Source organism: Muscardinus avellanarius, assembly GCF_963383645.1.
Source record: "Muscardinus avellanarius genome assembly, chromosome: 4".
NCBI lineage: Eukaryota > Metazoa > Chordata > Mammalia > Rodentia > Gliridae > Muscardinus > Muscardinus avellanarius.
In genome coordinates, this window is record NC_137789.1 from 66,109,666 (window position 1) to 66,134,612 (window position 24,947).

General features: G+C 37.6%; 1 protein-coding gene across 9 annotated transcripts in view; it reads left to right on the top strand.

Annotated features, from left to right (window-relative positions):
• The window catches only part of EYA1 (EYA transcriptional coactivator and phosphatase 1), a gene marked incomplete at both ends in the record, with an annotated part of 350,889 nt that overhangs the window by 287,851 nt on the left and 38,091 nt on the right, over positions 1-24,947 (top strand). For 6 of the 9 annotated variants that reach the window (XM_080694448.1, XM_080694455.1, XM_080694454.1 and 3 more), the window contains one exon: positions 19,635-19,724. The exons of 2 other annotated variants lie outside the window; for them this stretch is intronic. In XM_080694448.1, the coding sequence (XP_080550574.1) occupies positions 19,635-19,724 (90 nt within the window). Of the gene's footprint in view, positions 1-19,634; positions 19,725-20,592; positions 20,695-24,947 lie in introns of those variants that run through there. One more of the 9 variants, XM_080694456.1, reaches the window with a different exon arrangement.

Here is a 24,947-nt window from a genome sequence, read left to right on the forward strand (position 1 = left end):
GGGAACACAGCTGCAGATGGTACACAAACCCTGTGGCTTCATTCCAGTGACATTTGATTTAGTTTCCAAATTTCTGTTTCATGTCTTTTTCATGCCTTATAAGATATTATTTTCTTGATTATGTATTGTAAAAAATATAGATAGCTGGGTGTGGTGGCATACACTTGTAATTCCAGCACTTGGAAGGCTAAGAGAGGAGGATCATAGCTTTATGACCAGCCTCAGCTATTTAGTGAGGTCCTATTCCAAAACAAAGAATCAAAAACAAGGCCAGGGGTGTAGCTCAGAGGTAGAATGCCCCTGGGCTCCATTCCCAGTACCACAAAAATTTAAATAAATAAAGATAGATATATAGATAGATAGATGAGGGTTTAACAGACCCTACCCCATAGGGCAAATCTGGCTTATGGCCTGATTTTTTAACTTTATTTTTTATTGGTACATTATAGTTTCACATCACAATGTAGTTCACAGTGATAGTAACAGTCTTTAAGAATATTGTTTAAATTTTTTTTAAAAGGATATATTTTATTTTATTTTATTTTTTTTGTGGTACTGGGGGTAGAACCCAAAGGCTTCCTACCTCCGGGCTATACTTCCAGACCTGTTTTATATTTTATTTGGAAACAGGGTCTCACTAAGTAGCGGAGGCTGTCTTCGAACCCATGCGATCCTCCTGTCTCCACCTCCCAAGGGTGGGGATTACAAGCATGTGCCACCACGCCCAGCTGGATAATTTTTTTAAAAAAAACACACAAAAAAATGCAGAGACTGCATAGGGTTGCAAAGCCTAAAATACTTATCATCCCTTTAGAGAAAGATTGTCCCTACACTACCACGCTTTGTACTTTGTGCTGACTCCATTTACTCCTGACTGCAGAACAACAGGACCATTAAATGACAGCCACACCGAGGCTCACATATCTGCTTATTCAGTGCAGGCATACCCTGTTTGCATCTGGCGCTCCAAAGAAACACAGATCAGCAGAAGAATTAGTTAGGATAGGTGAAGCAGCTATAACAAATAGGCCTATAATATAATGGTTCAAACTCAATTGAAATGATTGTCTTTCTTTCTAACCAGTCCAGATTGGATATTTTTGGTTGCTTGGTTAGGGCAGGGCTCAGTGGTACTGATCACAATCCCACTATCCTCACCATGTAGGATTCAGGGCTAGAGGATTATTGCCATTAGCAGCCGGGCCCACAGAGACAATAGGCAGGAGCAGTGCATGGGAGGCATCATGGGCCTAGCTGAGAAGGAACACACACCTCTGCCCATGACATTGCCTCAGCCACACGGCCCAGGACCAAGGAAGCTGGGAAATGGGGCCTTGCTGTGTTCCTGGGAAGAAAGAGAATGGGTTTTTAGCAGTCCTGGCATTAATTCTCCTTTCTGTCACCAAGAAGTGAGACCCAAAGCACACTCTAAGCCCTGGGGGCCCTGGCCACCCTAGCAGGGTAGCACCCAAGGTTTTGTGGCTGGAATAATAAGTGGCCAAGGCAAGCCCAAAAGGTGGTTTCCAAATCCCAAATCAGATAAAAAAGATGAAATAATGTATGGCTCAATTAAAAACTTCTGGATACTGTGGAATGACATAGAATCGAAATCTTCAAAACAAACAAAGCAGTTGTCTGTAGCATTAGGATTTCCAGCTGAATGAGCTTTCTTAGCCCCTTTCTTTGCCCTCATTGGAGGTTTGTACTCCTCTCCATTAACTGCCAGCTCCTTCCTCCTAATCACCACTAATATTGAGCTGAAACGTATGTTCTGGCTGTGCCTTATTGAATCAAGTCTTGTTTTTTCTTTTCTTCATGAATGCAGAAAATGAACAGGCGTGCTCCAGCTTCCCAGCAACCATGCTTGTCTGCCTCCCTCCCTCTGGCCTTGGGAAAAGCCCCTCATGCCTCTGCCTCCATCTTCCCACCTGTGCAATGAAGAGGATTGCAGGGCTGTTAGAACAATTCGAAGTCTTTAGAGATACACTCCCAGGCACTCTAAATAAGAGCAGTTCTTGCTTGCTTTGGGAGTTCAGAGGAGAGAGCCAACAATCATGCATATTTTTGCTGTTCCAGGTAGCAGACAGGAAGAAAGAAAGTAGAGCACTGCCAGTGACCAAACTTATTGGTGAGAAGGCTAGGATATCTATAAAGTACATTTGAGGGATCAGACTCAGAGAAAATGAATAGCAGAAAATGAGCTGAAGTGGCAATGGAATTGTAACCTTGCCCAGGTTTACAGTTTATACTACTATCTCACATTTATTATCCAGTTAGCTCCTATATTCGAGGAGGAGACTTTGGCTCAGAAAAAAAATGAAATTATTTACCCAGGAAGTATGTCTATGAAGTGGCAATACAGGTGTGTAAACTAATTCTAATGGGTCCATTGCCCTCCCAGGAGAGCTGTGCCCAGCCTTGGGTGTCAGGATTTCGTGCTATAGGCCTGGGGAATGTCAGGAACAATGTTAAACAGTGGAGGGACATGATAGCAGTACACAATTGGGAAGATTAATAAGATTAATCTGATGGCAAAGAAAATTATTGTGCAGCATTCCTGATAGCATACAATAAAGGCCTAAAAAGTGGCTGTAACACTAGAAAGGGGCGAGATACGAGAGTGGTTACAAATGAACTCTTGATAGGTCTTTGGACTGCATTTAGCTGGTTAGCCTTCCCCTTGGCACCCTGCGGGCCCCCGTGTGTTAAGGCCAATTTGGCCAGGTCCACGCCAGCTCTCTTCTCCTTCCTCCCTCTTTGTAACATTTCTTGGCGGCTGTCTCACATTTGGGACTCACTGGGCTTCCTCCACAATCAAAATTAATCTTTGAAATAGCAAAGCTCTCTCTCTTAGTTCTCTGCTTGAATATTATTTTCACAATGTTGAAAGGGAGTCTCTTAAGTAAGGAGAAAATTAGCACAGTCGAGTGTCAGGTATCTGATCAGGAAAAATGACCTGATTAGCCCAACCACAGATTTGGATTCTTTTGTCTAATCATCCAGGCAGTAGTTCAACCATAATTCCTTTTTCATATGCATTGCAATATCTTGAGGTAATCCAGATTAGTTCTTATTTGCATCAAAATTATAACTTGGCTCTCAAAACATTTATGACAACTGTCCAGTGAGCCTTAGAAACGTGAAAAAATGAATCTCCTTTGGTGCAGGATTGATGCCTGTGGATAGGAGGAAAGATAGCAGTAGAATCTTGGGCTCTCATGGATTGTACCAATCATTTGAAAAACACTTTTAGTGATGTCTCATAAGAAAAGTAATGTTTCAGCATATAATTTTTCTCTTTTCTCAGATAAGGGAGCTAATTTGCAATGCTTGTCCTTAATCTCCTCCCCTGTGAACCGCCAGCATGGGGCCTTAAAAATAAACCATTTCTGTACTCAGAGTGCCCGTTCCTGTTTTTCAGCTTCTTTTTACCCAAAACAAAAGGTCCTCAATGGGAGAGTTTTTAAGTGGCATTCAGGCCCCTTTTGTGGCTGTAATATTAGCATTCTAAATAAGGAATTGTTCAAGCGGCCTAAAACAAGTATTTTTTTTTCCTTCCATTTTGATTGCTATTGCCCCAAGATTTGCCCTCCTAAGAATACTTAAAAAGATTTGCACGTTGAGCAACAAATGCTCCTAAATCTGCTCACACTGTCAGCACCACACCTCAGTGGCCATTACGAGGCTCAGTAACTGCTTGCCAGCAGAGGGTTGGCTGCAGTTAGAATTTAGGAACTCTACCCTTTATTACACAAACTCAGAATGTAAGCACCATACCCACGACTAGTCATATTTTCTGAAATAGCTGAACTGTCTTCTAGGAGCTCTAGCTAACCAAAAATTAGTAACTTTCTAAAACATGATATATTCTGCATTGTGCTCCAAAGTGATACAGCAATTTCTAGTTTTGATCTCACAGAGGTAATAGGATACAAATTCAAAGAGGAGAGGCACAGGAGACATTAATCAGATATTTTAAATGAACTTGTATGTTGAAAATAGTGATAGGACAATAGTTAAAAGGCAAATTTCACCTTGTGAAATCATTTTTTTGTCATTTATTTGTTGTTAGTAGGAAAACTAGATACTTTGTAAAGCCAGATTGCTAAATCAGAGTCTAAAATTTGAAGAAGTAACTTAGGTCATCAAATAGTTATTTGAGGTTTAAACTTAAATAATTCAAATTATATAATTCATATTGTCTTAAATATGTGCTTGCTTTAGTTTACTATTAAAACGTTTGCTTTTCAGTCTGGAAAACATGAAATAGTAAAAGAAAAAGTAGCAGGACAAAAAATACAAGAGCATAGAAACCAAAACCACATTAAAAATAGGAGCAATTTTTCTTTTAATGCTGTGTGGGGTATATCTAAGCAATAAGGAGAAACTGCTTCCTCATCAACATTTCAGTGCTGTTTTTAGCTCTTATAATAAAACTGAAATGACTTTTGGACTACATAAGATCTAGTATAACACTTGGCATTTGTGGCATTAAATCAACACTAAAAATCTTGGGCTGTATCTTTTAAAACATAGTTACATAAAAGGTAGAGATATTTTCATGGTTAGAGTTAAGGTTTCTAGAGAAGAGAGAAAGACACTTTATTTTTATACTCCAACCTGTTCCAAAAAGCCAAAAAAAAAAAAAAAAGAGAGAGAGAGATAAACAGGTTTTCCTTTAAGTTTCCATTTCTTTTGAGTCTCAAAAGGACCATGGACACAGTGAGTCAAAAGTAAGAGTTTTTGAGAAGGTAAATAAAAATGGGTTTAGAAACTCGTTTCTGAAGCAGCCTCCCTTCTGTAGAGGTCTGTGTTGGCCACTATGAACAGATGACCTTGTCATTTGAAGTTGGCAAAGGACAGCGTTGTGTTTCTTCTCAACTCTTCCTGGTTGTTTTGCTGAGTGCCTCACTACCTGTTTCCAGCAGGCCGGACTGTGGTTCTCTCCTGAGAATCCTGTGGTCAGTGTGTGTGTGTGTGTGTGTGTGTGTGTGTGTGTGTGTGTGTGTTGCGCCAGAATAATGCGCTTCAGTGGTGCTGGCAGGAAGAGAGAGCTAAGACCAGGAATGTGCAGAACTGACCACAGCCAAGGGGGGGGTTGTTAGGAAAGCCACTGTGGGCTGGCGGGTCACTCGCGGTGCTCCGTCCTGGCTCCCCATGCTGTGGCCCTGGCTCAGTTGGCTGTCAACAGAACTCGGGATATCAAAGGTGCCTTGTCATAGAGACAGGGCTGCTGAATGTACAAGAAAAAATAGGTATGCTTATGCAAAACTATCAATAACATAGAGCATCTGGCTGCTTTATATTTTCTTTAAAAATCACTAAAAACTCTAATTTCCATTCTTCTCTCCAAGCTTTACTATGATTAGGGTGAGCAGACAAGCCCGTAACAAGATTTACTTCAGCCACCTCATTGGTAAAATTAGGTTAGGGCTCTTTTCCCTCTTCTTCAGTACCACCTTCATGAACATGGTTACCACATAATAAAGTGTAACTTCCTGATGAAGTCAAGAGGATAGGAGATGAGAACATACCACTTTCAAGACAGTGTTTATCTATTACAAAGTAGCTAAGATCAAATATCATGTGCAAATACTGGAATTAGCAATGCAGACATGATTATGCTAGTGCTGGACATAAATGGGCAACAGAATAATCTGAGCAATGTGAATTTCAGCTGGGCCATTGGAATAAAACAAAAATATTATGAGAATATACCTACTGCCCCTCTTTACAAGGACCTAGAAGGATTCATGGTGGTTTTCCTATTGGGAGAGATCCAGTGCTAATACAGTGTGGTCCCCGTGGTAATACTACCCCCAATTTAAGACACTATCAAAAGAATTTGTCAGAATAGAAGTAGTGGATAGTATTCATTACCCTACCCCCCAGCATAGAGTACTTTAGTTGTAGCTCATGATCATTACAAACATCCATAAAGTAATTCAGAAAATTGTCCCACCAAATGGCACCCTTCTCAAGTTGCACCCACAAAACTTCCTGAGGTGTACAGGCTCTGCTACCCAGAGCACATGCCTGGCCGGGAGCCCCTCCTCTGCCTCAGTCGTCTTTTGTTTCCTGCCCTGACACTAAGGAACTTTTCAGAAAGTCAGCTTTTTATGTTTATAAAATAACACAAATACAGAAGTGTAGTAGGTGTCTAGCCGTAATTCCTGCCTTCAGGGAGCTTATAAATTAATAATGCAGGATACTGCTACGTGAATGAATCCTCGACAACAGCCCTTTATTGGGGTAAAGCTCAACTAATGCTGCTCCAAACCCCTAAGAGTGAAACTGAAGAATCACCAAAGGATTCGCAGTGCTGAGAAGGAAATGCACCTCCTAACATTATTCACGATAGGCATTCCTATAAGCTACAATGATTTAACTAGTTCAGAAATCTCTAGGAGGCCAAACGATAACGCTAGCATTGCCGATCAGTTAAAAAAGAGGAAAAAAAAATTCAGGATCCACAGGATCCATACAACCAAAAAACAAAGGCAAGAGGCCCTAAATGGGTGCTTCTAGGGTTACTGCTATTCTTAAATTACACTGAGATTTTTCCTTTGCAGCTGATCAACAGTGCAATGTAACACTGACATTCCTAAATCCATGAGATGAAGATCCTTCAATTATAAATGTAGGGGTTCCTCTGGGGTCCTAGAAAAGAACACTGTGTATGATAAAAATGAGTGAAGTTAATACAGGCAGAGTGGAGGCTGACATTCTTGAATATATTCTAAAAACCTCATAAATCTGAATACAGATTACCTACCCAAAGCAAGCCCTAGAACATTCTTCTCAATCAAAGGGGATATGCTGAGGAACTTTATAAGGCTTTTACAATTTTGACTTAATTTTTTTGTTTTAAAAGTATGATTTGGGTGTGCTTTAAATTTTCCAAAAAATATCTTTTTAAACCAAGATTTCACCACCCACAAAAAACTAATCATATTTTGTCAGTGGATGTTTTTAATACTTTTAAGATTTTTATTATATAATCTTCCAAACATATGCAAAAGCATATGGAATTGTATAATGAAACCTAAGGTAACCTCTTCAACTGTAATAAATATCAACTATGTCCTACGCAATCTTTATCTATCGCTACCATATCACTCAGCTGCTCTGTACTGTCCTAAGGCAACTTCTCAAGGCAAATCTCAGATATCATATGATTCTATTTGTATATGTTTTACTGTATATATAGGATTCCACTAAAAGAATTATTTTTAGAATAGAAACAATAGATGGTACATAGTAACTTAGCTATTTAGCAAAATTCATAATTTCCTAATATCATTATCTAATAATTATAGTTCTTTCCTGTGTGTGTATATTATACTGTGGCTTGAACCCAGGGGAATTCTCCCTCCAAGCTACCCCTCCAGCCCTTTTTTATTTTATTTATTTATTTATTTATTTATTTATTTATTTATTTATTTGCAGTACTGGGGGTGGAACCCATGGGCATTCTACCTTCGAGCTATATCCCTGGCTCTGTTTCTTATTCTTTATTTTGAAACAGGGTCCACTGAGTTACAAAGGCGGCCTAGATATGTAGCTGAGGCTGTCTGCAAACTGTGATCCTTCTTTCTCCACTTCCCAATGCTGGGATTATAAGTATATACCACCATACCTGGCTCCTTTTTATTATTTTTTGAAACAGGGGCTCACTAGGTTGATGAGAGTCTCACTACTTGCTGAGGTTGTGATTCTCCTGTCTCAGCCTCCCAAGTACTGAGATTACAAGCTTGTACCACCATATTCTGCTTCTTTATTTTTTAAATGTTTAGAGAGGTGTGTGTGTGTGTGTGTGTGTGTGTGTGTGTGTGTGTGTGTGTGTTACTGGAGATTGAATCCAAAGTCATTTTACCTCCAAGCTACCCCCAGCCTTTTTTTCTTTTTTTCTTTTTGCTTACATTTTAATATATACTTTTATTGGTGTGTTATAGTCTCAGGGTCTCAGCTAGGTTGCTGACAGTCTCATAAAGTTGCCGAGGCTGGTCTTGAACCTGTGATCCTCTTGTCTCAGCCTCCCTGATATTACAGGCATGCGCTACCATACCTGGCAATGCTTATTTCTAATTGTAGTAAAATAGACATAACATAAACTTTAACCTCCTAACCATTTTTAAGTATACAGTTCACTAGTATTAATTATATTCACGTTTTGTGCATCCACTCTCCAGAACCTTCCCATCTTCCTAAACAGAAAGTCTGCGTCCAGGCAGAAATTCCCTTCTCCCCCTACCCCAGTTCCTAGCAAACTCTATTCTACTTTCAGTCTTTATGGACTTCAGGTACCTCTTTAAAAGTAGAATCAGATAGCATTTGTTTTTATTTCACTTAGTTCAGTGTTCTCAAGATGTATACATATTGCAGCATGTTGCGGAATTTTCTTTCTTTTAAAGGCTAATATTCCTTTTGTACATGCATACCATAGTGTGTTTCATATTTTGCGTATTTATTCATCAATGAACACTTGAGGTATTTTTACCTTTTGGCTATTGTAGGAGTTCTTAGAATTGTTGGAATTTATATATTTTTTATTTTTTATTTATTTTTATTTTTTATTTTTTTGTGGGTCTGGGGATGGAACCTAGGGGCATTCAACCTCTGAGCTACACCCCCTGCCCTATTTTTTATTCTTTATTTAAAATGGTCTCACTAAGTTGCAGAGGGCCTCATTAAGTAGCTGAGGCTGTCCACGAATCACAATCCTCCAGTCTCAGCCTCCCAGATGCTGGGATTACAAGTGTGCGCCACCATGCCTGGCTATGGAATTTTTTATATATTCTGGATATTAACCGATTAGTGGATATGTGCAAATATTTTTTCCCATTCTTTAGGCTGTCTTTTCATTCAGTTAATTGTGCCCTTTGCACGTTTTAAATTCTGATTTGATCATTTTTTATTCCATTTTCTTTCTTTTGTTGCCTTATTTTGGGTATCATATCCAAGACTTCATGCCATACCCAATGCTGTGGAGTTTTCCCCCTTAGAGTGTAGCTTTTACATATAGGTCTTTGATATATTTTGAATTAATTTTGTGTATAGTATAAGGTAAAGATTCAACTTCTTTCTTTTGCCTGTGGATATACAGTTTTCCCAGCACTGTTTGCTAAAAAGACTATCATTTCCCCCATTGATTTTGACACCTTTGTCAGAAATCATTTGCCCATATACATGAGGTTTGTTTCTAGCTCCTTCTTTTCTATTCTATTAGTCTATACATGTGCATTTATGCCAAAACCACATTGTTTTGGTTACTGTGGCTTTATAATAAGTTCAAAATTATGAAATGGGAGACCTCTAACTTTTTCTTTTTCAAGACAATTTTAGTTATTTAGCATCCCTTGAGTTTATATAGTTTTAGGATGGATTCTTTTTTTATTTCTGGGGGGAAAAAAACCCACAAGACAAAATGCATTGGAAACTTGATAGGAGCTGCATTAAATCACATTGGGTAGTATTGACATCTCATTGCTAAGTCTTACATCTATGAACATGGGATGTCTTTCTATTTATTTGTGTCTTTTTTACTTTCGTTCAGCAATATTTTCTAGTCTTTAGTATACTAATCTTGCTTTTCCCTTGATTTATTCCTAAATATTCAATTCCTTTGTTGTTGTTGTTGTTGTTCTTACTATTGTGACAAATCATTTTTTTTACAAGAATCTTTTTCTTAGTTTTTTTCCTTGTTTGGCTATTTAGTATGTAGAAGCAAAACTGATTTTTGTGTGTTGATTTTGTGCCTGAGGTTGTGCTGAACATGTTTATTCTAGCATTTTTTTCTGCAGAATCTTTGAGGCTTTTTACATATACAATCATGTCATTGCAGAGAGAGATCATTTTCCTTCTTCCTTTACAACTTTGATGGCTTTTATTTGTCATTCTTAATTGCTCTGGCTAAGACTTCCATTACTATGTTAAATAGACATGGCAAAAGTGATCTCCTTCTCATGTTCTTGATCTTAGGCAGAACTTTTTTCAGACAATCACCACTGAGTATAATGTTGGCTGTGGGTCTTACATATATGACCTTTAATTATATTCAGGCAGTTTCCTTCTACTCCTACTTTGCTGAGTGTTTTTCTCCAATAATTTTGCTTTTTTTTTTCTAGTTTATCACATTTCTTGTATTTTTTTTAATTTGTAGATTTTCATTTAGTCTTTTTTTCCCCTTGATTGTTTTTATTGAAGTAACCAAACCATCTGTGCTGTACATCTAGGTTTTCTTGATTGCATCCTTGTTCTGTATTTAAAATCTTCCATTGTCCTCTATGTTTTCTCTAAACTGATAGCTATATCTAGAATGTTAATTAGCTTCAGGTTCTTTTTCATAAGACCTCATATAAGGGTATGTCCAGGAAGAAATGCATGTCTTGTTGCTATTGTTTTTAAAATGTCATTGTCCCAGTGGACAGTCTCTGCCAGCAGTCCATTATGGGATATATTTGTTTATCTTTTACATCCCTTTTCTTTAGTTCAAAGATGTAGATTAGGAGGTAGAAGACTCAAAGGGGAGTTTTCTAGACCAAAAGGTTTTTATTTTTATATTTATTTATTTATTTATTATTATTATTATTATTATTATTTTTTTTTTTTTTTGGTGGTACTAGGGTTCCTGGAAGCCCTTCTACCTCCAGGATACACTCCCACAGGTTACACTCCCAGACCTATTTTTTAACTTTTTTATGTGGAAACAGGGTCTCTTAAGCCAGCAAGGCTGGCTCCAAACCAGCGCGATCCTCCTGTCTCCGCCTCCCAAGCGCGGGGATTACAAGGTACGCCACCACGCCCGGTTTAGACCACAAGGTCTTTAATCCAATTGAACCAAGTATGTACAGATCTGCTACCATAAAGAAAAGGACAGTTCCTTTCCAAGAGAACTAGCCCAGAGCTTCTTTTGGTGAGACAAAGTCAGTTGCCCCCTCTTTTTAATATCTCTATAGTGTTCTGACATATCCTTGTTCAGGGATTCCTGATTACCTCTGGTGGACAGCTAGGTGCCCTCAGTGGCTGATGCCATATAACCTGATAGGTGACACATTGCTTTATTACCTCTTCAAGAGCAGAGCAAATTTTAGCTTACAAGCCAGTTTCTTTTTTTGGGGGGAGGGGCCTGGGGATGAAACCCAAGGGCATTCTACCTCCGAGCTACACCCCTGCCCTATTTTTTATTCTTTATTTTGAAACTGGGTCTCACTGATTTGCAAAGGGCCTCACTAAGTAGCTGAGGCTCTCCGCGAACCACGATCCTCTGGTCTCAGCCTCCCAAATGCTGGGATTACAAGCGTGCACCACCTGCCTGGCTATAAGCCAGTTTATAATCAAGGAGCAAATGTAGTTAACTTGTAGGTCTACTTGAACGCTGGTGACTCATTTTAAAGGTAGTTTCAGCTTGCAGCTTGAGTCTAGCTATGACTTTTCTCTGTGGGTAGTTTCCTTTAAGTCTCTGTATAGGAATAGATATTTAGTAGACTTATGTATAATCTTTAGGGTATGAGACACCTTTGACAACTTCCTGGAGCTAAGTTACATTTCCTGGTGATAAGAAACATCTCTGCACCAAGAAGCTTTGTGGGCATCTTTTGGGAGAGCCAATGGTAGCCCTGCCTGGCAGTGACCGTACTACATGCTCCAGCTTAACTCTTGCCCTAATCATCCTTGCTGTTAACTGGGCTTTTAAGAACATAGTCACCTAAAAAATATTGGCATAAGGAGCTGTCTGAAAATTCTTGATAACTATGGGGAAAGTCCATTTGGAACTCAGGTTCATATTTTTTTATTTTTTTATTTTATTTTATTTATTTATTTTTTTTTTTTTGGTGGTGGTACTGGGGTTCCTGGAAGTCCTTCTACCTCCAGACTACACTCCCAGACCTGTTTTATATTTTTATTTGGAAACGGTCTCTTAAGCCAGCACGGCTGGCTTCGAACCTGCACAATCCTCCTGTCTCCGCCTTCCAAGCACGGGGATTACAAGCGTGCACCACCACACCCGGCCAAACTTAGGCTCTTTAAAGGTAGAGTTACACAGGTGGGTGAGAATGGTAGCTTTTTATCACTATAACAAATGCCCCAACATAATCAAGCTACAAAAAGAAAAGGTTTGTTTGGGCTCACAGTGTTAGACGCTCCAGTCCATGATGGATTGGACCTATTGCTTTACCTCATGTGTGGGAAAGCAAAGAAGAGGAAGAGCAAGGGGTGGTTCTATTATCCCTGTTAAGGGAACCCCCCAAATGATCTGAAGATGTCTCTGTGGCTCAACATCTCAAAGGGTACACAGCATGCCCCAGTAGCTGGTGTACCCTGGTCCCCACATGGGCACCAGGCCTTTACCCATGGCCTCTGTAGAATACTCAAGACCCAAACAACAGCAGCAACAGCAGCAAGCAAACTGCAGCAATGACTTCTTAACTTCCTTCTAATGAAAGCTGGAGAATGGACTGCTGAGCATAGCTTTGATCTTTCAACAGCCTAAACTTCATATCCAATTTGAAGGCAGGAATTGGTAATTTACTGTTTGCCAAGCCCTAGTCCAGAATTTTACATATATTGACAAAATTGAGTCTTGCAAACAAGCCTATCTTATTCCCGTAAAATTGACAGAGGATTTGAGACCCAAAGGTTAAATAACTTAACCTGCCCACCACCACACATAGCTAGTAAACAGCAACGTTATAATCCCAGCCTAGGCCTTGCAAAGCCTGTGGCCTGACTGTCAAGAGAGCGGGAGTTTCTGGCATTCTTCTACCCTGTATGCCAAAGTTCCTTGCCTCAGGCAACGGGCATGCTTATTTTGGAAGGATCTCCTTTAATTTCTGTGACATGTAGCAAAGAGTGACACTACTCAAGCCTTTTATTGGGACTTACGTTAGATCTAGTTCACTCAGGGAAGGAGCTAGATGGCTTTTCTGTGAGCTCTGTGTTCAAAGGATTTTGTTACTTATCATCCTAAGTGTAGAAGCAAAGGTCCAGCCCTTCAGGAGAAATAAGCACCTTCACCTGGTTTGAGACTTGCTAGAATCAAATTTCTAAAGCACTATGGTCTGTGCTTGCTTTTTAAAATAAATACATTGTTAATTACTTCTTGAAGTTTATCAAACATTGTATGGAATAAAGTAGGGAAACAAGAGGTAACACTTGGGCTATATAGTACCCACTTGGACTTATACATACCCTTATTATTTACTTCAAATCTGATTATAGGTTTTCAACATTTGACTTCAAGGAGAATGGACATGTCTCCCTGGAGACTGTATTTAGTGGCATTTTTGCGTTCCTGTGTAATACTCTTGTCTAGAAATCTTTCCTTATTTTAAAAGAATTATCCCATGAATATTGAGTATAATAATAGCAATATGGCCAAAAAATAAAAAGCAATCAGCAAACAGTTAAAAAAAATGACAACAATGGACCAGGGACAATGCTAACAATTCGTAAATTTAGTTTCTATGTTCTAAAGACATGAGCAAAATATCTTGAGGCAATGGGACAATTAAAGATCTTTTGACAAAGTATTAAGGTCAAAGAATTGTTTTAGGCCTGGTATAAACACTCAGCAGAAATATTTTTTTTTAATTTTTCCATTTAACGTTACTTTCCATTCAGTAGACATGATATGTCTCGATGTACTGAAGACAGCATGGGTAGCCTAGCATTGAAACAAGTTCCTTTACTCTCAGGACTTCATGCAGACATTTGCAATGTCATGTCATATCCACATAATTTAGGAGTAGGGTTGAATTCCATTCCTTGGGTGGAGGGGTTAGATGTTACTGTGTTTTCCTTTGCTAAGAAATATCTTAAGAAGAAGATCTCCACTGTAAGAATTTCCTGAGCATGGGACCTGGATAAAATTTATAGTTTCTTCATTAAACAAGAAAAGTGATTAAACATTTGCTTTGCATTTTCTCTTTTGAGCCTCTTTACTGTACCATTCAGCTTTGACCAGAGACCTAAATTTAACAGCACATAAGAATGTATTTTGCAAAATTTTGTAATGTATGCCATTACTTAGTTTAAAATATGAATAACTGTGTATAAACTTTGTGCTACTACTATTTAATTCATATTATTAAATAGAAAAATTTCATAAGCAGCTATTATAAGAATGAGCTGCTCTTTAATCAGAAAGTGTTTACAAATGAGCATGTTTAATACTATGTTATATAAATAGAATGATTAAGGATTCAAATGTCCATTTTTTTTTCCCAGACTAGGTAGCTAGGAACTTAATTTTGTTTACAAAGAATACTAACAACTAACTAAAGATCAAATTTAGATTTTTTTCTTTATTGAAATTATTTTAAATATTCTCTCTTTATGCTAGGCAAGCATTGTGTTGGTTCCCAAAGAAGTAGAGAGATGGATATAAGAATAATAAAAAATAGGAAATGATAGCTTAAAAGATAAAAATGTTATTAAAATGCTATAGAAAGAAGAAAAATTATCTAACCGAACAAAATATTCTATAAAAAGTAGGTACATAGAATTTACATTATGGTCTCAGAGAACTGATAACCACGTTTTAGTTCTTCAGTTACCAATTCTATACTAAAAGCAAAAAGAAATAAAGCTTTCCTTAATTCCAAGTCTTTTTTGTAAAAAAAAAAAAAAAAAGGTATGGGGTGGGCTAAGGCTAATCCTCTGCCCTCTTTAGACAAGATCACAAACAGCTGTGGTACCTAGCAGCTGCTGAGCCCACCTGGGAGGAATCAGGAGCAAGGAGATGCTGAGATGAGAAATGGGTTGTGTGAGAAACTCTGCAGAGATGGTGACTTGGATGTGCAGGCTTGGTCAGAGATCACAGTATATTAATGTGGGCAACCAGTGGGACAGACCCCTTGCTCAGTCTTCCTTAAGGCTTCTAGGTGAGAGCTTTCATCAGCGCCACTGAACTGTATTATAGGTAATATATTAAATTTAAATATGGCATAATATATTAAAATTAGCATAAAATGTACACTACATTTATATTTATATATTCAATTCATATTATAAGTCAAGTTATATTTATATTTTATAGCATATTTTAAATATAATGCATATTTAATATATTTGCTATATATTTTACTATATAAGCACATTTTTAATGTATGCAGGTCTCATCTAGTCATCTCTTGAAGAAACAGATTTTATGATTAAAAACTGAAGAACCACAAACAGGTCATACATTGGGGAGATAAATAAAAGTTGACATTTATGGGCCTTTAGAATTTGTTGAAGTATCTGGATGTGTATATATATATATATACATATATATATATACATATATATATGTATATATATATATATATTTGGTGGTACCGGGGTTCCTGGAAGCCCTTCTACCTCCGGGCTACACTCCCAGACCTATTTTTACATTTTTTTAAAAATTTGGAAACAGGGTCTCCTAAGCCAGTGCGTGCTGCTAGCTTCGAACCTGAGCGATCCTCCTGTCTCTGCCTCCCAAGCGCAGGGATTACGAGCGTGCGCCACCACGCCTGGCATTGGATGTTTATATTTTTAACACACTTTTACTGGTGCATTGTACTTATACATCACAATGAGGTTCAGAGTGATAGGAATCTACCTGCACTCAGCACTTGGTGTTTCCTTCTCGACATTTCTTAAAATCAGTGGGAGAGTAGGATGGGAGTTGGAGAGGCCCTGAAAATAGACCTCGGTGGAGGAAACTTGAAGATACCCACAGAAAGACTTGTAACTTGGGCAATAAAACATGAAAACAAAGAATGGTGGTGATCATCAGGAAGGCAGGAGTCCAGGCCTAGGGGCAGGGCCTCATCACTGATGGGCCATGGATGACGTACCAAGGTTTGAGGTTGGTAGGCTGCCATTCTTTTGAACAAGGCAGATGGTAAGTTTCCAGGACAAATAAAATGGATTATACTTGTCCCGTGGTGAGTTTCAGATGCTTTGTGGAAGTCCAAGAAGAAGTGGCCATTGGGTAGATGATATATGGGTCTGCAGCTGAGATTTCAGATCTGAGAAAGCAGAGCCATGTGGAATGGGGTGTGAAGCCATGAGTGTTGGGGTCTAGGATGGTCTGAAGAGAGCAAGGAATAGATGAGAACAGAGTCCTAGGGAGGAGATGGATGATGAGATTGCAGGAGAAGGCCCACAAAGGATTAGTGCTGTCTTAAACTCCAGTGTGGGAGAAATGTCAAGCAAAGATAGACAGTGGTGATAAGAACCATAGAGGGTTAAACAAAACAAGAGGCACTTGGCAAATAAGTAAAATGTTACTGTGAAGTGGAGGCAAAGCTCTAAATACGTCTTCCAAAGTGACAACAACAACAAAAATGGTGTTGTAGAAGAAACTATTTCATAACTGCAGCCCCGAAATTTGTTCTTGCAAGAAAAGACAAATTAAGCCAAAGACATGGTGATTTCTATGCCTCAGTTTGGGCCTAAGAATATGTTTTCTCTTCTTCTGAATATGCCAAAATAAGCCATCAAGCTGTGACTAACTTATTAACTGTTCAGTATTAGATTTGTCTCATTCAATGTGTATCAGACATGTTTAAAGGTATAAAAATCTATTAGAATAAAAAAATAAAAATCTGTCATAGGAGAATTTCAAATGTTGGAATGGTGTAGGCAACCCCATGGACATGGTTGTCTATCTTCTCTCCTGCTAATTTAGGTAAAAGAGTCAAGATAAGATGGTTTTGCACCCGGCAGCTCAGTTACCATGCACAAATAACTACAGTGCTGGAAATCAGAACCCCCATCTCTAAAATCAATGAGGGGACATCTTCAGCTCTGCTTAGCAAAGTTCAGATCAATCACGACAGGCTTGGGAATGGAAAATATCATAATACATTCCATACAGTGAATAAAGTCTTATGTAGCTAAACTTACATTTCGGACGTATCTGTATAAAATGATATTTTTTTTACTGTGAATTTTGGCTAAAAAAATATTTGAGAAACACTGCTCTCCATTAGAACCTGTTCCTGTTCTAAGATTCTTTCTAGTTAACGTCTTCTAACAGTTCTTTGGGCATAGTAAATGTTTCAGTACTGTAGAGCGGCGGGTATAACAACTGATAAGGAATGACTGCTAATAACTAAAGTCTGAGAATAACATTAGAAGGTAAATAAGGCCAACATCTGTGTTGCATTTTACTGAAGACTGAACAAGCCTTTAAAATTTATTAGTATTCCAACCAGCAAGTCATTACTGTAATTTATGAAGAAAAGCTAAAGTATGCTATATATTAACAAAGAATAGAGTATTTCTCTTGATGGCCATATAAATAAGCAACCATATCAAGGAGAAATAATACTTTTTCAAAAGCAACAATACTACGGCACATAAATTCCACAATTGGCAATTAAATAAATGTGGCAAGTCTCCACCCTTGCCACATAAAAAGATTCATTGACATGGTTATGAGACAAGTCAGTGTATTTTTATTGGCCTGGACTAGAGGGCGTATACACCTTAGTCAGGTGTTTTGTTTTAGAAACGGCTGTCTGAACTTCCCCTACTGGTTAATTCTGCTCTAAGGCACATTTGCATTTGAACATTTGCTTTTTCCAGAATGCTCACGGATAGTTAGAATCCTTGTGAATGAACAATTTCCTAAAAAAAAAAAATTTTTATATTTGTCAACTTTATGTTGTTGTTGTTTTGTTGTTGTTGTTATTGTTATAATACTGGGGAATAGACCCAGGGGCATTCTACCTCTAAGCTAAACCCCCAGCCCTTTTTATTTTTATTTGGAAATAGGATCTCACTAAGTGGCTGAGAGCCTCACTGAGGCTCTCAGTGCTAAGGCTGGCCTCGAACCTGCAATCCTCCTGTCACCTTCCAAGTACTGAAATAACAGGTATGCACCACCACACTCATCTTTGTCAACTGTTTTTAATTCTTCCGCAACCTATAAAATTTCATAGATTTTAGGTCACATTAAACAAGGACAATTTGAGAAAGCTAAGGAGTATGAGTTGGCACACAGGCAGTGTGAGGGAATTGTTTTTCTGGGTACCTCCTAGCAGCTCTTGGACACTTATCTGTGAGTCTTTATTTCCTCCCTGTCACAGAGCTCAAATGAAGGGCATACCTGAAGGCATACTTTCTGTAATTAGTACACTTTCCCTGTTTAAATAATGATACAGATAGATTTCATATTCCAAGTGTTTGTTGCAGTAATAAAATAGCATATCAGAAATTATTATACTTCAGAAAAATTTAAGATGCCATTCATATAAAAGTTGATACTGTTTTTAGAATGGCAATAAAACTTTCAAAAACTCATTTCATATTCCTTGTATACTCTCTCCTGCTTCTTAGTATTTCAGCCATGAATTATATTGCTTCCTGGATTTCAAATTTTACAAACATTTTTCAAACATTACAAATACAATAACACCATAAAGAATGCAAACATCTGCATATCCCCAAGTTTATTTCAGTGCCAGTAGATATCATCAAGATGTGGGCTGTAGGGGACAGACTGAGTAATCACCATAGTGTCCCAGGCCTTAAGCATAAGGTGGAAGCCCCTGGACACTTCAGACTGCCGGTGCTTTCTCCTCTGTGAGCAGTACCAGTTGTATGATGCCTGGACGTATCATGTGATGGCAAGATCTGCCCCTCAGCTGGACATGGAGCCAAATGGTCAGCATGGCTACTACTATCTACTTTAAGTATACTCAAAATTGGCAGGCAGTAGTCTGAATAAATAAAAATAATGAGACAGAGTTATCATCTAAAGGTAACACAGGGTTACATTTCTAAAGTTATAGTATATTTTCTAAACTTTCTGAGAATACTTTTAGAAAGTCTTAATGTATTCTAACATAATATAAACAATGACTTCTTGATTCACTGAATTTCTTGTTCATGAAACACAGCTGAATTTCCTCTACCTTGTGTGTCTAAATAACCCTAAATCCTATAATCTGTGTCATACTTTAGGCAACAAGTTACTTCTAATGCAAAATAACAATATCTGTGGTACTTTTTTTTTTAGCAAATCACTAAAATTTGCAGAAATAATAAATCCCTAGCACCCAGAGCAGCTGGAGCCCATCTCCTTAAGTGTCTCTTGCTTTTCACCTTTCCTGAAGCAGATTAGCTTTTTCTTTTTAATTTATTTATTTAAATGTAGTGCTGAGGATAGAACCCAGGGGCATTCTACCTCCAAGCTACACCCCCCAGCCTGATTTTTTATTCTTTATTTTGAAACAGGGTCTCACTAAGTTGCAGAGGGCTTTACTAAGTAGCTGGGGCTGGCCGCAAACCTGGATCCTCCTGTCTCGGCCTCCCAAATGCTGGGATTAGAAGCATGCACCATCATGCCCAGCTGAAGCAGATTAACTTTTTTGTTTTCTTCTGAGGTACTGGAGATGGAACCCAGGGGCATTCTACCTCCAAGCTACACCCCCAGCACTATTTTTTATTCTTTATTTTGAAACAGGGTCTTACTGAGTTGCAAAGGGCCTCACTAAGTAGCTGAAGCTGTCGGCAAACAGCAATCCTCCTGTCTCAGCCTCCCAAATACTGGGATTACAAGTATGCACCACCACGCCTGACTGCAGATTAACTTTTAATGACACTATATTTCGTGTAATCTGAAGAGTTCTTGACTGGCAAAATTCTTGTTTTAGGATCCACCCACATCAGTTTCCCTTGGACTGCGAATGGAAGAAATGATTTTCAACTTGGCAGACACGCATCTATTTTTTAATGACTTAGAGGTAAGTTCTAATTGTTTTATACATACTCCATGTCGCATGTCAGGAAATAAATACAGTTGATTGTAAAAACTGCAATGGATAGTACATTTTAAGATAAACAACTGGAATAATGGGACCAAGTAGTTACGATTATATGCCAACAGTCTGCTTTAATGGTGTTTCTTTTCTGTTTTACTTTGGTTTGTTGTATTTCAAAGTTAGATACCACATGACTATTGGTAAGGGTTAAAATTTAAGGTCAAGAATTCTAAGTATTACACTTTGTTGATGATCAGAAGCTACATCTTTCTCAGCTCCAGAGTCACTGTTGATATGTTTCCTTCAGAACCCAACAGGATTCACAGTCCTCACATGTGTTGTCCATGTCAGACTCTAAATGTGTGAAGTCAGATGTTTTTTCTGGCGAGTCCAGTTGTTTGGAGATTATTTAAGTGTTTGGGTTGCTCAGATTCCTTAGGTTCAACTGCTGATGATTTTATTGGTCCATTGTGATTTAAGGGAAACTTGTGTAAGATGGCTAGATAAATGTGTTATGGGCACTGACACGGGGATCTCAGTAAGCAGCATTCTTAAAAATAAGGAGTATTGTTTTTTCACAGCTCCATTATGAGAAAACATGACTATAACTACATTTTGCTCTTCTTAATGGAGACAGTTGTTTATTTAAATCCTGCTGTTAAGCAAGCTTGTGGTAGGGCTGCCAACAGGCATTAATCATCAAGTTGTTGTTTTGCTAGATTTTAGAAATGTATGTTATTTCAGACAGGAGAAGAATCCCAAAGATTCAAATAGAACTTTAACTGATCAAAGTTAATTGGCAGCAATTGCCCTTTAAATATTTCCTGATGTTTCCCTTTTCAAAATCAAGCAAAATGCACCTTATTTAATAGATGAGCCAAAATCATTTGAAAAATACCCGTGTGTGACAGAACTTAAATGTGGTTTGTTCAACATCTGTCCTGTATTTTGACTTCTTTTCATCTGCAATGAAACGACTCACAGACGAATTGGCAACTTCCAGTGCAATAAATTATTTAAATGCGCTTTACTTTTTATTCCATAATGAAATATTTATTTCTACACTTAGAAATCAAATGCAATTTTTATTTTTTACATTTTAAAGTATGTGCTTTCCTTAAGGAAATGACATGTATGTCATTGATATTTTTTAAGGTAGAAATATTCTAAGTAAGTGACAAGTTCAGAATTGCCTACATAAAAGCTTAATAATCATACTTCTTTTCAAAAGCTGTTTCTGATTTATGGTTGTATTTCACTTCACAAGAAAGCAACACGAAATAATTCTGTATTTTGCTAATGTGTTAAATTCCTTTCCTAAGTTTCAGTTTGTTTCTAAAGATATAAACTAGGTTGATATTTTGTCATGGGTACAACCCTGTTATTCTCTTATTGATGTTAATAGGTGTTAATAATGCCCATCAAGAAGACGTTAGCAGTACTTTGCTAGCTTTTGAAACTCTACCTTCTTAAAAATGCCAAAGCTTCCCTATACAGTGTCAGCTATGTGGTGAAGAGGGAGAAGTAAGGCAAAGTAAAAAGTTGGTATAATACAAACCAAACACTTCTAAACTCAGCTTTGATTCAGTGCAAAATTTCATTTTCTTAATTGAGATTTACACTGAAGTGTATATAAATACTGAAATATTCCTTAAACAAATAAATACAAAGTAGAGGTGATGTATGTTTTTTATAAACAAAAAAATTTTTAAAAAGAATAAGTAGTGGTCTGTGCAATTATTGAAATATTCGATCTATTCTTGGCATTCTATTCAGTTTCTAATTAAAGATAAACTTAAAAAGAGAATGAAGAAAAATTCGACCAAATACATAAAACAATAGTGGGAAAATTTCTAAGCTTCTAACTTTATAAAAATTGATTTTAATTTATTTTACGCAAGAATAATACAAAGATATCAACTAAAGTAACCGTGAAAGATTCGTTTAGTTTCTGTCATTGGAAAATCTTTGCTCTAGATTTTCATAAAATTTTAAAAATAAATTTGTTCTTATTTGCATCTTTCATTTTATATTTTGTAATTCAACAAACCTGGGACTGTTTATTGCAAATATAAGCTTCTTTCAAAATAAAAAGTAAAAATATTTTCTGGCAAAAAATAAGTTTATTAGCATAACACTCTAAAGAAAACCAGAATTATCTCATCGGGCAGCAATGGTGGAGTAATGCATGATTTCACACATCCTTAGCAATGTGTGGTCTCAGGGGACTTGAGCATTTTAACATATGTAAATTACTTTGTTTAAAGCTTTTTAGGGTCTATGGTACAAGTAATTGGAAGGAATTTAACAGTCTTGGTAAGCTTGGAATGTGATTTCTAAACTTTAATTGTTGACATTTGGCCTTTTTCTTTTCTTTCAAAATCTTAACTTTTTCACATCTGCCCATCTGTATATCTGGTTTACTTCATTCTTGCTTGATAAGACATTTTAAATAATTAAATACACTATGCATGGGGCTTCCAGTAATATTTGTTGTGTTATCAAAGTATGTACTTCGAATGGTTATTAGGATATGATTTAGGAATTTAACCCAATAACTTTTAATGGGACTTAGAAATATCCTAATAACTCTAAGAAATAAAATGCTAACTTTTTTTATTTTAAAAGCCTTGCTTGTGGTTCACTTACTGCGTTTTTCATTTAAAAAATAATAATATACATTAATTGTGTTGGTACTTCAGGAAAAGAAAGAAAAGGAGAAAATTTGTTTTTCTGTATCATTAAAAATGTTTTCATGTGTTTAGGAATGTAAGTGACAGGGAGACATAATTATCCTAGGATATATATAATATTTTCCCCAGCAGAGACAGGTTAGACATTAGTTCCAGAGCATACTCCTGGCTTGCCTATTTCTAGTCTGACTAATGTCCTGCATATCACTTTACAAGAAAGGTCTCCACATGCAACACGATGAGGCTCTATAGAAGTCATTTTTTATGAATGACAGTATAGAATCGGAGAGCTTTTTTCTTCAGCCTCTTTGGTTAGGTGTGGCTCTGGGTGTAGAAAGAGTTCATTCTGTGGGTTGTTACTGACAGGAGATCTGCAGGCAGTGAGGCGAGGAAAGGTCTTAAACAATGACAGTGTAGCAGTTTAATCTGCTGCTGGTCAATTCTCCCACTGGGTTTTTCCACAGTTAAAAAGAAAATGTTTTATAAAGATGGATATAAGCCTAAATAAAAAGGAAGCATTAAGCTTATGTTGAATCTTCTTAAGTAATGTTAGGTGATGGGATTTCACTGGTGTTCGGCAGAGTGGGTTCACTGGTGGTGTTGCTGTCTTCGGCAGTGGTGATGTGTTGGCCTTCAAGCGTGAGCAAGAGCTGGGCGCACACCTTTATCTCAGTCCGTGAGAGGCTGAGACAGGAGGATCCCAGGTTCCAGACCAACCTCAGTCACTTAGCGAGGCCCTCAGCAACTTAGTGAGAGCCTGATTCAAAATAAACCATAAAAGATGCTGGAGGTATAGCTTGTAGGTAGAATGCCCCTGGATTCCATCCCCAGGACCCCTCCACAAATGATTAGACAGGAACCTGTTTTCTGGTCCCCAGTTTCCCATCCTCTGTGCAGGGATCTGAGCTGGAAAGTAGTGTGAAGCCCTCTGGGGTGTGTGAGCACAGGCGTGCAGAGCTGCTGAGCATGTCATGCTCACCAACTGTGAATGAGAGCTACATGAGTGTGCCCCTCGTCACTCTCTTGGGACACTTTTTAGTGGGAGCGAAAGGAGAAGTGGGGTCTGAGATACTACTGACTCGAGATCCAGAACACCTTAAGTGAAGTCATAGTGACCCAAGGGAAGAACCCAGAGAAGGCACAAGCATCCGAAATCATGGGAAAGAGGAATAATACTGGAGCAATGAATACCACCCACAACCCCACAACATCAGAACCCGATAAAACAGAAAATCAGAGATTTCTAGAAGATCAAATCAGGAAAATAACTGTAGAAATAATAGAGGTGCTTCGAAAAGAACTCAGAGAGAGCCAAAAAGAGATAAAGGATGCAATTAATGAAGTAAAGGCCTCAATTCAAAGCACAAACAACCGATTAGAACACATGGAGAACAGAATCTCGCTCTTAGAAGATGAGCAATCCAAAAATGAACGCATAGTTTCTAATCTAGAAAAAAATATCCGACAGCAGGAATCTGACATTGAAGAAATATGGGCCCATCTTAAGAGAGCTAACCTAAGAATAATTGGAATAGAGGAGGGAAAAGAAAGTGAAACCAAAGGGATCAACAATCTCTTCAAGGAAGTAATAGCAGAAAATTTTCCAAACATAGAGCAAGAGGTTGATACACAGGTCCAGGAAACTTATAGAACTCCCTTTAGACAGGATCGGAGAAGAGGATCCCCACGCCACATAATTGTCAAAATGACCAATATGGAAGCCAAGCAGAGAATCTTAAAGGCAACAAAAACAAAGGGCCAAGTGACATTCAGAGGCAAACCAATTAGAATCACTCCAGACTTCCCAAACCAAGTCATGAGAGCCAGAAGGGCTTAGAGTAACATATTCCAAACTCTGAAAGAAAACAACTTCCAGCCAAAAATTTCCTATCCAGCAAAACTTTCTATCAAATTAGATGGAGAAATAAGAAGCTTCCATGACAAACAGAAACTGAAGGAATTTATGTCTTCAAAACCAGCGCTAGAGAAAATACTCAAAGAGATTAACTACAAAGAAGAAATAGGTCACACTCACCAGAACCAGAGAAACAAGATTTTCCATCCAACAGACAAATAAGATTGGTTATCTGTGGAGATTCATTATATGTTAGTCTTTTACCTATCTCTAAATTGTATTGTTTGCCTTTATTGTTGTTAATTTTTAGGATTTCTAGTTGGGATATTAATATACCTTCAGATATAGCATTTGGAAATATTTTATCCCATTCTATTAGTAACTTTTAACTCTGTTTACATTGTCTTTGGATATACAATATTTTTTTTTATTTTTTAGGGAGTTTGTATATTCTTCTGTTGCCTGTGCCATTGAAATCATATCCAAGAAATCACTGCCAATTTCAATGTTGTGAGGTTTTATGACCCGGATTTTCTCCTAAAAGTTTATAGTCTTAAGATTTATATTTAGGTCTTTTATCTATTTTGAGTTAATACTTGTATGTGGGATTAGGTAAGGGTCCAATTTTATTCTTTTCCATGTAATTATTATTTTTCA